The following is a 14792-nucleotide window of genomic DNA, read 5'->3' on the forward strand; positions in this document are numbered from 1 at the left end:
ACTAGGTGAATACAATATAGATAAATAAGTAAAGTTGCAACTGTCCCATCACATACAAATTAAGTAGATGGGTTTGAATAATGACAGTTAAGTTTTAACATTGATAAATGCCAAGTACTCCATTTATATAGCACTGGTAGTAGTACTAGAATAACATACCAGTTGGTGGTACCACACCCAAGGTAATGGAGAATGAAAAAGACCTAATGATAATCATATAGTCTTACATGAAGCTCTCTGTGCAGACAAGTTGTTAGGATAGCCCATGGGATTCTTTTAATGGTATACAGGAATTTTGCAATCAAGACAAGAAGGTGATTATCATGTTGTATGAGGCAATGGTGAAGTTATCATTAGTACTACATACAGATCTGGAAGCATTGGCAGCAGGTGGTGCAAGTGCACCACCTTTTGGATTTCGATAATTTTAGAAAGAACGTTGATCTGTTGGAATGAGCCCAGAGAAGAGCAACAAGATTAGTCAGGGGACATAGGTTTCTTTCAGCAAAAAAACGTGAGTTCTGTAGCTTGCAACATCTAGAAACTGGGAATATATGAAGAGTACTGATTAAAGATTTTAAATGGAAGTATTAAAATCTTTCTAGGATAGATGTGCAAAAATTTTCTTTTAGCCAGAGAGAGAGAGAGTGATTGATTGTTGGACCCAACTTCTTTCTGGTGTTTGGGATAAATTTAAAGAAGGAGATGGATGAATAAAGCGGGTACTTTGTTTTTTGTTTTGGCAGATGCTCTATGAGCTTGATTCTTTCATTGTTTTGCCACTATTAAGGCTAATATTAAAAATGGAGTCTGGCCATTGCTCCGGTGAAGTCTGGCCATGCTTCAAATATTACAAGTTTAGAGAATAGATAAAATTAAATTTATAATTTCCACACTGGGATAAAATAACATTTTTCTTTTTTTTAATGAAAACTCTAAACACAAAAAGTAGTAGAACCAATAGTACTGTGTATAGATTTAAGACTAAGAAAAGAGAGAAGATACTTGTTGACATTAGAGGTGAATTTCTGTGGATTGTAATATTTTGGAAAATGTGTGGCAATAGGTTGTTCTAGGGGAAAAAAAAAAAAAAAAAAACCAGAAGTAGAAGTGAGTGGATGATGACTGTTTGTGGCACATGTTTGGACTGATTTTGAAGAGAGTTGTAGAATTACAGATGTTATTTCAGAAGAGCAATACCATGGAGGTATCTATAGAAAAGGCATGATAAAGAAATAATGTCTGTGAGACTGAGTGGAGAAGCTTTGTAAGAGATGGGTCATCTTTGAATAGAGTGGAAAAGCTTGAGAAAGGTTTATGGAGCACCAGATGTGGGAGCAGTAGTCCATGGCAGAGCAGATTTGAGAATTGTATAGAGCGGGTGGTTGTTTAGAAGAAATATAATGCCAAAAGCTAAAAATGAAAACTTTTTTTGAATGCAGCAGAAGCAATATTTATGATGTGCTTTTGCTGAGAGAGAGAGAGAGAGAGAGAGAGAGAGAGAGAGAGAGAGAGAGAAATTAGAAGTTAGGGTAATCTATAATAGAGATATTTGATCATGCCTAGAAATCTGAGTGTTATCAAAGATCGGCATAGCAGCAGTAGCGTCTTTTGCAAAAAATAAGATAGGATTTGACTTTTAGACTGATTAAAATTAATTAACTTTTTGTTGCCCCATTGGAGAATTGCCTGAAAATCAGCATTTAAGGAATTGGTGGTGGCTGTTGGAGAAATTGAAGCTGTTTGTGCAAGGCAAGCTTTATCAAACCAGAAGTTGAATGTAGAGTGCTTTAATTGGCAAAACTAAGGACCAGATTTCCAGTCACTGAAAAAAGGGCATCAGTATACAAGAGGAAAAGAATGGCAGAACCTTGGGCAATACTACCTTTAATGGAGAAGATAGAGTGCACTCTATCACCTGCAGCAAACAGTCACAGGGAAAACTGAGTAGCACACACACACTCTGGAGCACAGGTTTTAAGAACAAATGGTGAAATTTTATTGGAGTTTTTTGGACATCAGTGTTATTCTGAAATCTAACATCCTTTTGCTGGATGACCACAGGAGAAATTGAGAGAAGTGTATTTGGACATGACAGGAGGTGGTTTCCCAAGATCATTGATACAAGTGTTAGCAGAAAAAGCGGAGGGGCACTTCACACTGCATAGAAAATGTAATGAACGTATTTAAATGGAAACAGAAAATACTGTATAACTAGTTAGAAATTATTGGTGGTCAAAAGTACATGGGATGATTTGGTTTTATTTTCAAATATATATAAAAAAAAAAAAAAACAAATTTAGAGAAGTGCTGTCTGTCAGTTGCCATATTAGTAACGGAAAGTTCAATTAAAGCTGTTTTCATGTTCACTATTTTTACCATTGTGGAATAAGTGATTATAAGAATATTATTGTTGGTGTTTTTCTTAACAAGTTTGTAATAAAAAGGACAATAAAAGAAAATTATTTTTCTTTTTTTTCATTTGGTTTTCTTCTGCACAAACTTACCCAATGGCTCACATTTGGTGAGTATGGGCTGGGCACACCCAGGGTCCTGAGTTGGATATCATCATTCTTCTCTTTCTTGGTGAATCCCTTCTACTTCTGATTCTTGTTCTCTCTCTCTCTCTCTCTCTCTCTCTCTCTCTCTCTCTCTCTCTCTCAGGATAATAAAGAAATTTTTTTTTTTAACTGGGGCAGCATAAGTTTCAGGCTTCCTTGCACCATATGCTAATAATAATAATAATAATAATAATAACTCTTAAATAATTTCTTCTTCCTACTGGAGGATATGCACCCATATCCTCCAGTAGGAAAAGTGTTTTTCAAAATATTTTTATAATTAAAAAGCAAAAATCATATATTTTATAACTTAAACCATTTTAGATGGAGTTATTTGGTTTGTTTTTATACTTTAAAAATTTATTTATAGAATTCAGATTGCCCAGATCTTGATTTCATCTATGAGGATGCAGATATCCATGTCAATGAAATTGCTGGTAAGAATTTTCTCCTCTAAATATTTTTCATTACTTCTTTAAATGTGCTGTTACAGTATTATTAATCCCACAATAAGGTAATAGGAATATGATGTGCATGCCAAATTACATCCCTTTTGTTTTATTGAGAAACACAGCTTTGTGTTTTTGGATAAAATGACAGATCTGAAAATATTACTGATTAAGTTTAAAATTCTTTGTTATGCATTCCTTTTCAAATCAAAATCTCATTTGAATAGTATCTTGAAAAATGAAAGGAATGTTGTATATTCAGATGTTAAATTAAAATTGCCTGTAGGGCATCTCTGAAAATAATTTTTCCTAATTTTTAGATCAGTATTAGAAGATGGTGTGTTTCATTCCAGTGGCTATGGTGCAAGTAAGCACACCAAATACGGAGGATGCGGAAAGGTCAGGGAATGACCACCGCATATCCCGGAGCAATATGGCCTTAGTTGCTAATGCTCCTAAAAATCAAACAACAAACAAGCAAGTAAGCAAGCTTATACAGCATAAAAAAAAAAAAAAAAGAAAAGAAACTAACACTACCTATATCACCTGTCCATCCCCTGCTAATAGTTTGTCTAATTCTTTGAATTTATTCAAACTATCCACGTCTACAACACTAGATGGAAGTTTCTTCTAACAATCAACTACCTGCTAGCTGAGAGCAAATTTCTGCATGTCTGTCTTGCATCCACCCTTCTGCAACTTGAATTTATCACCCCCCCCCCCTTGTGTACAGTCTGAGCAAATGATTCCACCAGTTTTGTACTCAATCCATTCAAAGCCTTAAATAACTCAATCAGATCTTCTTGCATGAACCTAGACTCTGGATGCTGCAATTTGTAGAACTGAATCTGCCTTTCTTGATAAGAAATCAGGCACCTTCAGTTTCCTTTTATTCCCTTACTTATCTGGTTGATCTTCTCTGCAACCTTTCTGATAGATCCATATCTTTCCTAAACAACTCTTCCAGACCTGTATGCAGTACTCAAGATGTGGACTAACCATTGCCTTATACCATGAGATAATCACCTCCTTATCACTTCTTGCAAAATTTCTGTATATGATTGACTTAACTGTCCTGGCAGCTTGTTTGCACTGCTCAGATAACTTTGTATCTGACTGCACAATTGCCCTGAGGTCTTATTTATTATCCATTACCCTGTGTATGCAGGTAGAGTACCCTCATAGGTACATTGATATGGAATTATTGCTGCAATATGCAGTACCTTGCACTTGTAAATGTTAAATTTGAATTGTCACATCTCAGCCAAACTGCCTAATTTTTCCTTATCTTGTTGCACTAACAAACCCTGATTACTGTCATTAACCATTCTGCCAACCTCTGTATCTGGAAACTTGGATGTTAAACCTGATTTGCCTTCATCAGTATCATTAATAAATATAGAAAACAACAATAGGCCCAGCACTGAACCTAGAGAAGGGAGGACTTCACTAATGACATTAGTCCCATAAGAACAATGCCCATTAATAACCACTCTGTCTTCTCCCAGTCATCCATTCCTTTATCTGGAGAAGTAACAATCCCTTAATGCCACGCCTCTCAAATTGTACAGCTTAATTTTTTCATCTACTTCCTTTTTTACTGTGTCATAGTATCCCATCAGTTAGACAAGATCACCCCGTTAACAAATCCATGCTATTACTGCTGTATAACTGCATTCCTTTCTAGATGGTCTTTCATTGCTTCTTTAATTGGTGTCTCCATTATTTTCTTGTACTGAAGTCCAAGAAAATAATGGAGACACCAATCGGGGCTAGAGTTGCACATTTCTAGTTGTAGGGACCTCCCCTCCTGAATCCAACGAAATTCTCATAATTATGGCTAAAGTTTGCTTACCTCCTTTGCTGCTGCCTTTAATATAATTAGATAGATTCCATCCACCCCATTTTGTTTTATTTAGTGAAGAAAGTAGAAGAGAAATTCTCTTCCACTTTCCTCCCAATTGTCACAAAATCATTTAGCTCCCTTTTAGAATTTCTATCATCTGCATCCCTAAAAAATTTTAAGATTTCTGGCATCTGCATCCCTAAAAAAATTCTCATGTATGAATGTAGGTGCAAAATCCCTATTCAATTTGTCATCAACAGTTTCATAGGTGGCCAGTGTGATTTTTCCACCTATGAAAGGTGGCAAATCACACTTGTAACATACTACTGTTTACATATATAAAGGAGTCTTTGGTGCTTTTCCTTGCATTTTTGTTTTTGTCCGAGACATCTTGTAATTTGCTTTAGCTTGCATAACTGCCTTTGTGGCTTGTTGCAGATGAGTAATGCTTGATAATTTATATGCATTCCATGCATTTTTTATCTCCACGAGTCTCATCAGTTTGTCTGACATCCATTTTGGTCTAAGCCTTGAAGAGTATCTCTTTGGTGGTTTAAAAAGCTTAGTAGCCCCTATTATTACTTCTCTGAATGCTTTCCATTTAGAATATGCTGTTGGTAATGTCATCAATTGCTCCCACTATATATATTTAAAAACTGTTTGAGGCCATTGTAGTCAACTTTATGAAAGGAAATATCCTTCTTTTTGCCCTTGAGATTAGTTACTCCCGTAAGTAAATCTCAGATTCTTAATGCATGAAGAATCTCTGCTGATAATCAGATCAAGATTATTGCTTTATGTCATTGCCTCTCTAACATTTTGGTGTAGAAAACAATCATCCAGAAATCTGGAAAATCTTGCTACTGTGTGAGTGACCAATGTACAGTTTCCACCCAGTATCTTTGTTCATTATACTCATCGCAGTCATTAGGCTTGTAGCACACTTATACTCTCATTTGTTTTTAGCATTTAGCATTTTAGCATTAGTAGAGGCATTTGATGCAAGAAAGCAAGTTTATGCAGCATCAGCCAAAAAAAAATAAAAAATAAAAAAAAATAATAATAAATAAATAAATAAATAAAAAATGACCACTTCCACTTCACCCCTCTGTTCGTTCGAAATACCTGTCCAGCTGAGCCTTAAACTTATTTAGGCTATCAACTTCCACGACAAGGGATGGAAGTCGATTCCACCAACCAACCACCCGCTGGCTAAAGCCAAATTTCCGCACGTCTATCCTACATCTGTCTTTTCTCAATTTGAATTTATGCCCTCTCAGGTGATTATTCTGAGCAAGAGGAAGAATCCCATCAGCATTGAGCATGCTCAAACCATTCAAGGCTTTATACACCTCTATCAGATCACCTCGCTGGTGCCTAGTCCCCAGACACTGTAATTTGCAAAACTTAAGCCTTCCTTTGTAAGAGGACCCCTTTGTTCCATTCACTAATCTTGTTGCCCTTCTCTGTACTCGTTCCAGCATCTGTACATCCTTCTTGAAATGAGGCCTCCAGACCTGTATACAGTACTCTAGGTGTGGGCTCACCATTGCCTTATACAAGGGAATAATCACCTCCTTATCCCTGCTAGAAAAATTCCTATATATCATTGACAATACACCATGAGCTACTCTTGCAGCCCTTCTGCACTGCTCAGAAAACTTCATATCTGCCTGCACAACCACCCCCAGGTCCCTTTCATTCTCTACCACTGTCAGTGTAGTGCCACAGAGTTGAGACGTTGCTCTGGGGGTTCCTGTTTCCCATATGTAGTACTTTACATTTGTCAATGTTAAACTTCATTTGCCACCTCTCAGCCCATCTGTTCAACCTTTCCAGATCCTGTTGCAGTAGCATAGTGTCAGTAGTGTCCTTGACAACCCTGCCAACCTTCGTATCGTCTGCAAACTTGGACATTAAGCTGGATATACCATCATCAATATCATATATAAATACAGAAAACAATAATGGACCCAATACTGAACCCTGAGGGACTCCACTAATAACATTAGCCCACGATGAGCAGTGTTCATTGATTGCCACTCTCTGTCTTCTCCCCCCTCAACCACCCCTTTATCCATAGCAGCAATTTGCCTCCAATGCCAATTTGTGCAGCAGTCTTCCATGTTCAACAGTATCAAAAGCCTTTCTAAGATCCAAGTATATAATATCAAAGTTATTCCCTGCATCCAGTTCTTTTGTGACTGCATCATAGTATCCAATCAAATTGGTCAGGCAAGACTTGCCCTTAACAAAACCATGCTGTGTCTGAGCTATAACTGAAGTCTTGTTTAGATGATCCTGCAGTGCTTCTTTAACCAGTAGCTCCATTAATTTTCCAGGAACAGAAGTTAAACTAACAGGTCTATAATTACTTGTGTCGCCCTTTGATCCTCCTTTGTGAATTGGGGTCACATTTGCACATCTCAAGTCCATGGGTACTTTCCCTGAGTCCAAGGAAGCTCTCATAATTATGGCTAAGGGTTTGCTTACTTCCTTTGCTGCCTCCTTTAATATAACTGGATGGATCCCATCCACCCTAGTTGCCTTTTTTGTATTTATCTTCAACAATTTCTCCTCCACTTTACTCTCAGTTATTACAAGAATCTCTAGCTTACTGCCAGAGTTGAATACACCTCTGGCATTCCCCTCGCTGAATAACTCCTCATGTGTGAATGTCGATGCAAAATATTCATTCAGTTTGGTAGCTACCTGAGCAGGATCATCAACAGTTGACCCATCGATATCAAGTGGACCAATCTGATTCATCCCCTTCCTTCTAGAGTTTACATAAGTAAAGAACTCTTTGCTGTTTTTCTTTGCATCTCTTGCCAAAGATTTCTCGTAATCTAACCTCCTTTGTAACTTGGTTACAGATCAACTTGTATCTATCATAGGCTTCTGTGTCATGTGTTAATTTGTATGTATTCCATGCATTTTTCTTCTCTGCCATATGTCTCATTAGTTCTTCTGACATCCATTTAGGCCTAAACCTTGAACAATATTTCTTAGTTGGTATGTAAAGCCTAGTAGCTTCCAAGATAAGTTCTTTGAATGCTTCCCATTTTGAATTTGCTGTTGGTAACATCATCAGTTGGTCCCACTGTATAAAATTTAAATACTGTCTCAGTCCATCGTAGTCGCCTTTACGAAAGCAATAACCCTTCCCTTTACCCCTAATGGTAGTTACCTCTTTGAGTAAATCCCACTTCAGCACACTGTGATCACTGCCACCTAGTGGTTCATTTATCTGCAGATTCTTAATGCATGAAGAATCACTACTGATAATCAAATCAAGAGTATTACTCCCTCTAGTTGCCTCCCGAACATGCTGATGTAGAAAAGAATCATCCAATAAATCCACAAAAGCCTTGCTAGTGTGTGAGTGACCAGTCCCCAAATTCCAGTCAATATCTGGGAAATTAAAATCCCCCATTATAAGACTCTCTGATTTACTGGCCCACTCTATTTCCCTGTACAGTTTCTTATTATTCTCATCAGAGTCATTAGGCCTATAGCACACTCCTACTCTCAATTTTGATCTCCCAATGCTTATGTCACACCAAACTGACTCGACACTGCACTGTCCAGCAATGTCGACTGGCTTCACTTCCTTGGATTTTATGTATTTCTTAACTAATAGCATAACCCCTCCTCCCTTCCTATCCTGTCTATCCTTTCTGTAGACATTGTACTCCTCAAATTCCAGTTCTGCATTCCTTATATCTGTGTGGCACGACGTCTCTGAAATCCCCACAATATCTGCCTTTGATGTTTTCCCAGCGCTTATGTCACACCTTACTCATTCAACGTTGCATTGGCCACCCATGCCAGCTGGATGCACTGCCTTAGATTTTGTGTGCATCTTAAACAAGTGCATCACTTCCATCCCCTTCCTCCCTGTCCTTTCTGTACACATTGCAATATCTATATTCAAATTTTGCAACCATTAATGTCTGAGCGATGCCATGTTTGCAATATCCCTACTATGCCTGCCCTTGTTGACTTGACCAGCACTTCAAATTCATCAAATTTGGTGGGTGCATTACTGGCATTAGTGTATAAGTAAATATATATACAGCTGCTTTTGCCCTTAGCATCCCTAATACAGCCCATATATTAATTTTCCCCACCCCATAAGTATTTTCCAGCAGGCTGTGTAAGCTTCAATACTTTGCTTTCCAGGCTGCTTCAGCAGTGCTTGTTGTTAATGTATTAGTCGTTGCATTCCTCACCCCAGTTTTCCAACCCACCTAACATTTGTGTACCCCTTCCATTCAAGTGTATGCCAACCCTGTAAAAATGGTCTCTTTCAGTTTCATTCCTAACTTGTAACTTTTTCACAATAATGCCCTTTACTTGTTAAGTAAATCCTCAGATCTCCCACTCTTAATATCATTAGTACCAACAAGTCCAAACAATATCATCTTTGTGCTCTTAAAAAATTCTAGCTCCTTTACATCATAAACGTTAGCTCCTGGCAGACATATCCAGTCAATTGTAATTGACTTTGAGATTTCCAGATGTTACTTTTATTGTAGAAAAGAGTGCCATAGCAGAGATTAACAGTAGTGTTTATTGATGTATAATGCAATAACAAGGCATCTCAATACAATATAAGCCATCAGTGTTTTAATGTAAAGCCATATAGTTTTTATGCTAAAGCATTGATAATATATGAAAAAGAAATGAAAGAACTTCGTGCTCTTTTCTTTTTCATGTCCTTTCATTCAGTCTTAAAATTGAATGAAAAGGAATAAAATGTCATAAGTCCTTATATCTTGTATTGCATGTGTTGCCTTGGTGAGAAATACATATAGCCATCACTACCCTTATGAGAAGTATAATGCTGTTTTTTTTTTTGTTTATTTTAATTATTGCCAACCTGCTTCTGCCTGACCAAACTGGTAAACATGGGTATATCTCCCATGAACAAGGTCTAAAAATGACTATGATTGCGTACTGTACTGGTGGTAACAACTCGGGTATTAATCAGTATGAGTAAGGATCAAGATGTGGTATCCACAGTCTCAGAGTAATGGCTGTCTTATATTTAGTTAGACAAATAATTCTTTCTTCTGAAAATGTTAAGGAGATGGGTATGTTTTGTCATATGTATGTCACTAAAGATAGTTTGTAATGAAAAGAACTTGTAACTGTAGACAGGATGCTAGAATAATTCATTGGATTTTGCTAAAAATGACTATGATTGCGTACTGTACTGGTGGTAACAACTCAGGTATTAATCAGTATGAGTAAGGATCAAGATGTGGTATCCACAGTCTCAGAGTAATGGCTGTCTTATATTTAGTTAGACAAATAATTCTTTTTTCTGAAAATGTTAAGGAGATGGGTATGTTTTGTCATATGTATGTCACTAAAGATAGTTTGTAATGAAAAGAACTTGTAACTGTACACTCTGAATGGTGTAGACAGGATGCTAGAATAATTCATTGGATTTTGCCATGTTCATGAGATTTTGCCCATAGAGATAAAGAGATGATTATTCACACCTTGAATATTGCATACAGGCAACATAATTGGATATCAGCACAAAGGGGTATTCCTATGAAGATATCTAAAGGGTGATCAAGGTTTTAATCTATGACAGGGTTGTTGAGGATATTGAATGATGAGGGCATCTTTATACTTAGTCTGGTGAAATACACAAGGACCATAAATGGAGAGGAAATGATTGAGAATGCATTAAATTGAGAGAGGGTAATACATGTCTGGAAATTTTTCTTTGGTCAAAGATTGATTACAGAAATAAATTTCCACCTACTCTTGTGGAATTTTGAAGTTTAAATTTAAAGGGAGATTGAACAAATACTTTAAAGAAATATGTAAATGAGAAAGGGGGCATTTTGTTAATCATATTTTGCTTTTATTTATTTATTATTATTTTTTTATTTTCTGATGCAGCATAAGCTTCCTTCATTGCATCATTTTGCCTGCATCAATTCTAATACTCTAGGCAGTATATGGTGATAAATAATTGTCATCACTTGCCTTTGCTGTCCTTGTGCCGTAAAGCCCTTAAACAACAACAATAATTGTCATCACACAGTGCAGTACCACCACTTTGCTTAATGAAGGCTTGAAGCGGACAGGACCATCTTTAGTCTCAAGAGCAAAGTCTCAGCTTATCTCTCTCTTCTGTCATACAACATGCATCATTGTCTTTTGAAGTTAAGACATGTATTGTGGTGAGACTCAGTGGTCCTTATTATTTGAGGACAGCCATAAAAGTTTTTACAGGCCATCCAACGTATAGTCCACTGGACTGAGCTTACTGGTATTGCTTGGATGCAATACCAGTAAGCTGGTGTGTAATTTCACACCGACCTAATCAAGATTAAGTTGGTATGTAATCTTCTGACAAGAGTAAGTGGTGTATATCCAGAAGGTACTCTCAAAGCTGTTATGTTAAGGAGATGGGTATATCTTGTCATTCATATGTCATATCTAAAAAAAATATCACTTCATGACCTGTTCCCTTCCAATATTTACCTCATCTGCATCAGTGTCTCATGACTTGTCAAACTGGGAGAACAAGTTTATCAGAGAAAACAACTACCTAGTTGTTTTCTCTAACAGCAAAAATCTAGAAAACTAATTTAATTTCACAAATATATTTGTTCTTAGTTTCAATCTTAGTGGTTCATATTTCTACTTATAATCCATTAAGCTAACATAATTGAAAAGAAAAAGTCAAGTTAGGATTAAATTTTAAAGTGTCTACATTTCCATACAGTGAATGCCTTTTCAGTGAGTTTAGTGGAGACACTGTGCAAGAATTATGGGGTAGAACTTTCTCAGCCAGGTCTGTTCTTGTTAACAGGAGAGAGAGAGAGAGAGAGAGAGAGAGAGAGAGAGAGAGAGTGAGAGTGTTCAGTTAGGGGGATACACTTAAATATATTCAGGCAGTGTAAGTGGTTGGAAATTTGGGGAGATTCACAGATTAATAGATTAATAGCAGTCACAAGCAGTGGTGAAAGTGATTCTTGAACAGATTCTGTTTGGACATTGTGCAGCCTGGAAAGTAAGATTTTGGAGATTACCACCAGATAAATTAATACATGGTTGTGTTAGGGATACTAAGAGCAAAAGCAGGTGAATGTATGCTTGCTTGTATACTAATACCAGGAGTATAGCAAACAAATTCGATTAAGCACTGTTTAATTCATGAAATATGGGCATGTAAGGATATTAGGAACATGATGTCACTCAGATATAAAGGATGTGGAATTTGAATACAGTGAGTACACTTTCTATAACATACAGATATAGAAAGTGATCACTTTCTGTAGTTGCATGTTAGAAACACAGCAAGAGAAAACAATACTCTTGATCCAGTTATCAGTAGTAAAACTTCATGCATTAAGAATATCCAGATAAAATAACCATGAGGTGGCAGTGATGACAGTGTATTGATGTGAGATTTACTTAAAGATGTAACTACTATTAAGGGCAAAAGGAAGGGGCTTTTGTAAATATGGCTACTGTGCTCCCACAACGTTTTTAAATTCTATGCAGTCGAACTAACTGATGTTATCAGTTGAAATTCTAATTGGGAAGCATTCAGGGAAGTTATCAAATTCAGACTTATTAGTATTAGTAACGGCCGCATGGTGCAAGAAAGCCTATGGCTTATGCTGCACCAGCCAAAAAAAAAAAAAAAAAAAAAATCCGAACAAAACAATGATAAAAACAAAAAAAAAAAAAAAATAATAAAATAGATAACTAAATAATAATAATTAATAAAAAAAAAAAAAAAAAGGAAATTAAACCTATCATCCTATGCTCTTCCCTTACCCGAAAGTACTATCCAGATGACCTTTGAATTTCCCCAAACTGTCGGCCTCTACCACCCATGAAGGCAACTTATTCCAGTAATTTATAACTCGCTGGCTAAAATAAAACTTCCTGCAGTCCAATCTAAGCATTTCCCCCCGTAACTTGAATTTATGTCCCCTAGTTCTAGCATCATTTATAATCTTGAAAATTTCGTCCTCATTCATTTTACTGATGCCTCTCAGAGCCTTAAACACCTCAATCAAATCTCCTCTAAGGTGTCTAGTTTCCAAACTCTGCAACCCACATATTCGAAGTCTTTCTTCATAAGGATGCCCTTTTGCCGATCTCACCAAGCGAGTTACCCTTCTTTGCACCCTTTCAAGAAGCTCGATGTCTTTCTTTAGGTGCGGTCTCCATACTTGAACACAGTATTCCAAGTGTGGTCTAACATAAGCCTTATATAATGGGATTATCACGTCCCTACTTGCAAAAGTTCGATAGATCATCGATAGGACACCATGGGTCTTCCTTGCAACCTGTTTACAATGCTCAGAGAATTTCATGTCTGACCGTATCGTAACACCCAAGTCCCTTTCCTCCAGTACTGGGTTTAGTTGAACTCCACCAAGTGAATAAGTTTTTTTGGGATTACTGTTTCCCAGGTGTAATACCTTACACTTTGTTGGATTAAAGCACAGCTGCCATTTTTCTGACCATTCCTGAAGTCTATCTAGGTCTCTCTGAAGAAGCTCAGCTTGACAGTGATCATTAACTACTCTACCAATTTTAACATCATCTGCAAATTTAGACATCACGTCCTCTATCCTATCATCAATGTCGTTTATGAAAATTAAAAACAACAGTGGTCCTAATACTGATTCTTGGGGAACCCCACTTCTTACATGAACCCAATCTGAGGAATAGCCATTTATCACAACCCTCTGCCTCCTGCCCTGAAGCCATCCTTCTATCCATCTAAGGATTTTCCCAGTGATTCCAACCTGTTCCAGCTTATAAAGCAACCGCTCATGTGGGACTGAGTCAAAAGCTTTGCTGAAATCTAAATAAACAATGTCGAAATTATTCCCTAAATCCAGCTTGTGAGTGACCCTTTCGAATTAGCGAACCAGATTTGTTAAACATGATTTTCCCTTTACAAAACCATGCTTTACAAAACTATCCTTGAGAATTTCAGTTCGATCCAAATGATTCTGAATTCCACCCGTGATCATTGCCTCCATGATTTTCCCCACTACTGAAGTCAGACTGACAGGTTGATAATTTCCAACTTCACTTTTAGAGCCACCCTTATGTATGGGAGATACATTTGCACTTTTCCAATCCAAGGGAATCTCCCCAGAGTCTAGTGATGCTCGCATAATTAGCCTCAATTGTTCAATGCACTCGCTTGCCGCCTCTCTTAAGATTATAGGGTATATTCCATCAAGTTTTTTCATTAAATAATCTTGCGAAATTTCAATATCATTAATTACATATTTTTTAACTTCGCTCCCACAATTTCCCATTGCCACAAAAGGCTTTTCATTGTAAATATCGATGCAAAATAACATTAGCATTAGCATTAGTAGGGGCATTTGATGCAAGAAAGCAAGCTTATGCAGCATCAGCCAAAAAAAAAAAAAAAAAAACCCACTTCCACCTCACCCCTCTGTTCGTTCCAAATACCTGTCCAGCTGAGCCTTAAACGTATTTAGGCTATCAACCTCCACCACAAGGGATGGAAGTCTGTTCCACCAACCAACCACCCGCTGGCTAAAGGCAAATTTCCTCGCGTCTATCCTACATCTGTCTTTCCTCAATTTGAATTTATGCCCTCTCAGGTGATTTTTCTGAGCTAGGGGAAGAATCCCATCAGCATTGAGCATGCTTAAACCATTCAAGGCTTTATACACCTCTATCAGATCACCTCGCTGGTGCCTAGTCTCCAGACACTGTAATTTGCAAAACTTAAGCCTTTCTTCGTAAGAGCACCCCTTTGTTCCATTCACTAATCTTGTTGCCCTTCTCTGTACTCGTTCCAGCAGCTCTATATCCTTCTTGAAATGAGGCCTCCAGACCTGTATACAGTACTCTAGGTGTGGCCTGACCATTGCCTTATACAATGGAATAATCACC

General features: G+C 37.2%; 1 protein-coding gene across 5 annotated transcripts in view; it reads left to right on the plus strand.

Moving 5' to 3' along the window:
• Strip (striatin interacting protein) overlaps nt 1-14792 on the plus strand; it is a 325994-nt gene that overhangs the window by 47874 nt on the left and 263328 nt on the right. For all 5 annotated transcript variants that reach the window (XM_090371052.1, XM_090371055.1, XM_090371051.1 and 2 more), the window contains exon 2: nt 2932-2998. In XM_090371052.1, the coding sequence (XP_090227178.1) occupies nt 2932-2998 (67 nt within the window). The remainder of the gene's footprint in view (nt 1-2931; nt 2999-14792) is intronic.

This window comes from Mastigoproctus giganteus, chromosome 3 (assembly GCF_048544385.1).
Source record: "Mastigoproctus giganteus isolate SK-2022 chromosome 3, ASM4854438v1, whole genome shotgun sequence".
NCBI lineage: Eukaryota > Metazoa > Arthropoda > Arachnida > Uropygi > Thelyphonidae > Mastigoproctus > Mastigoproctus giganteus.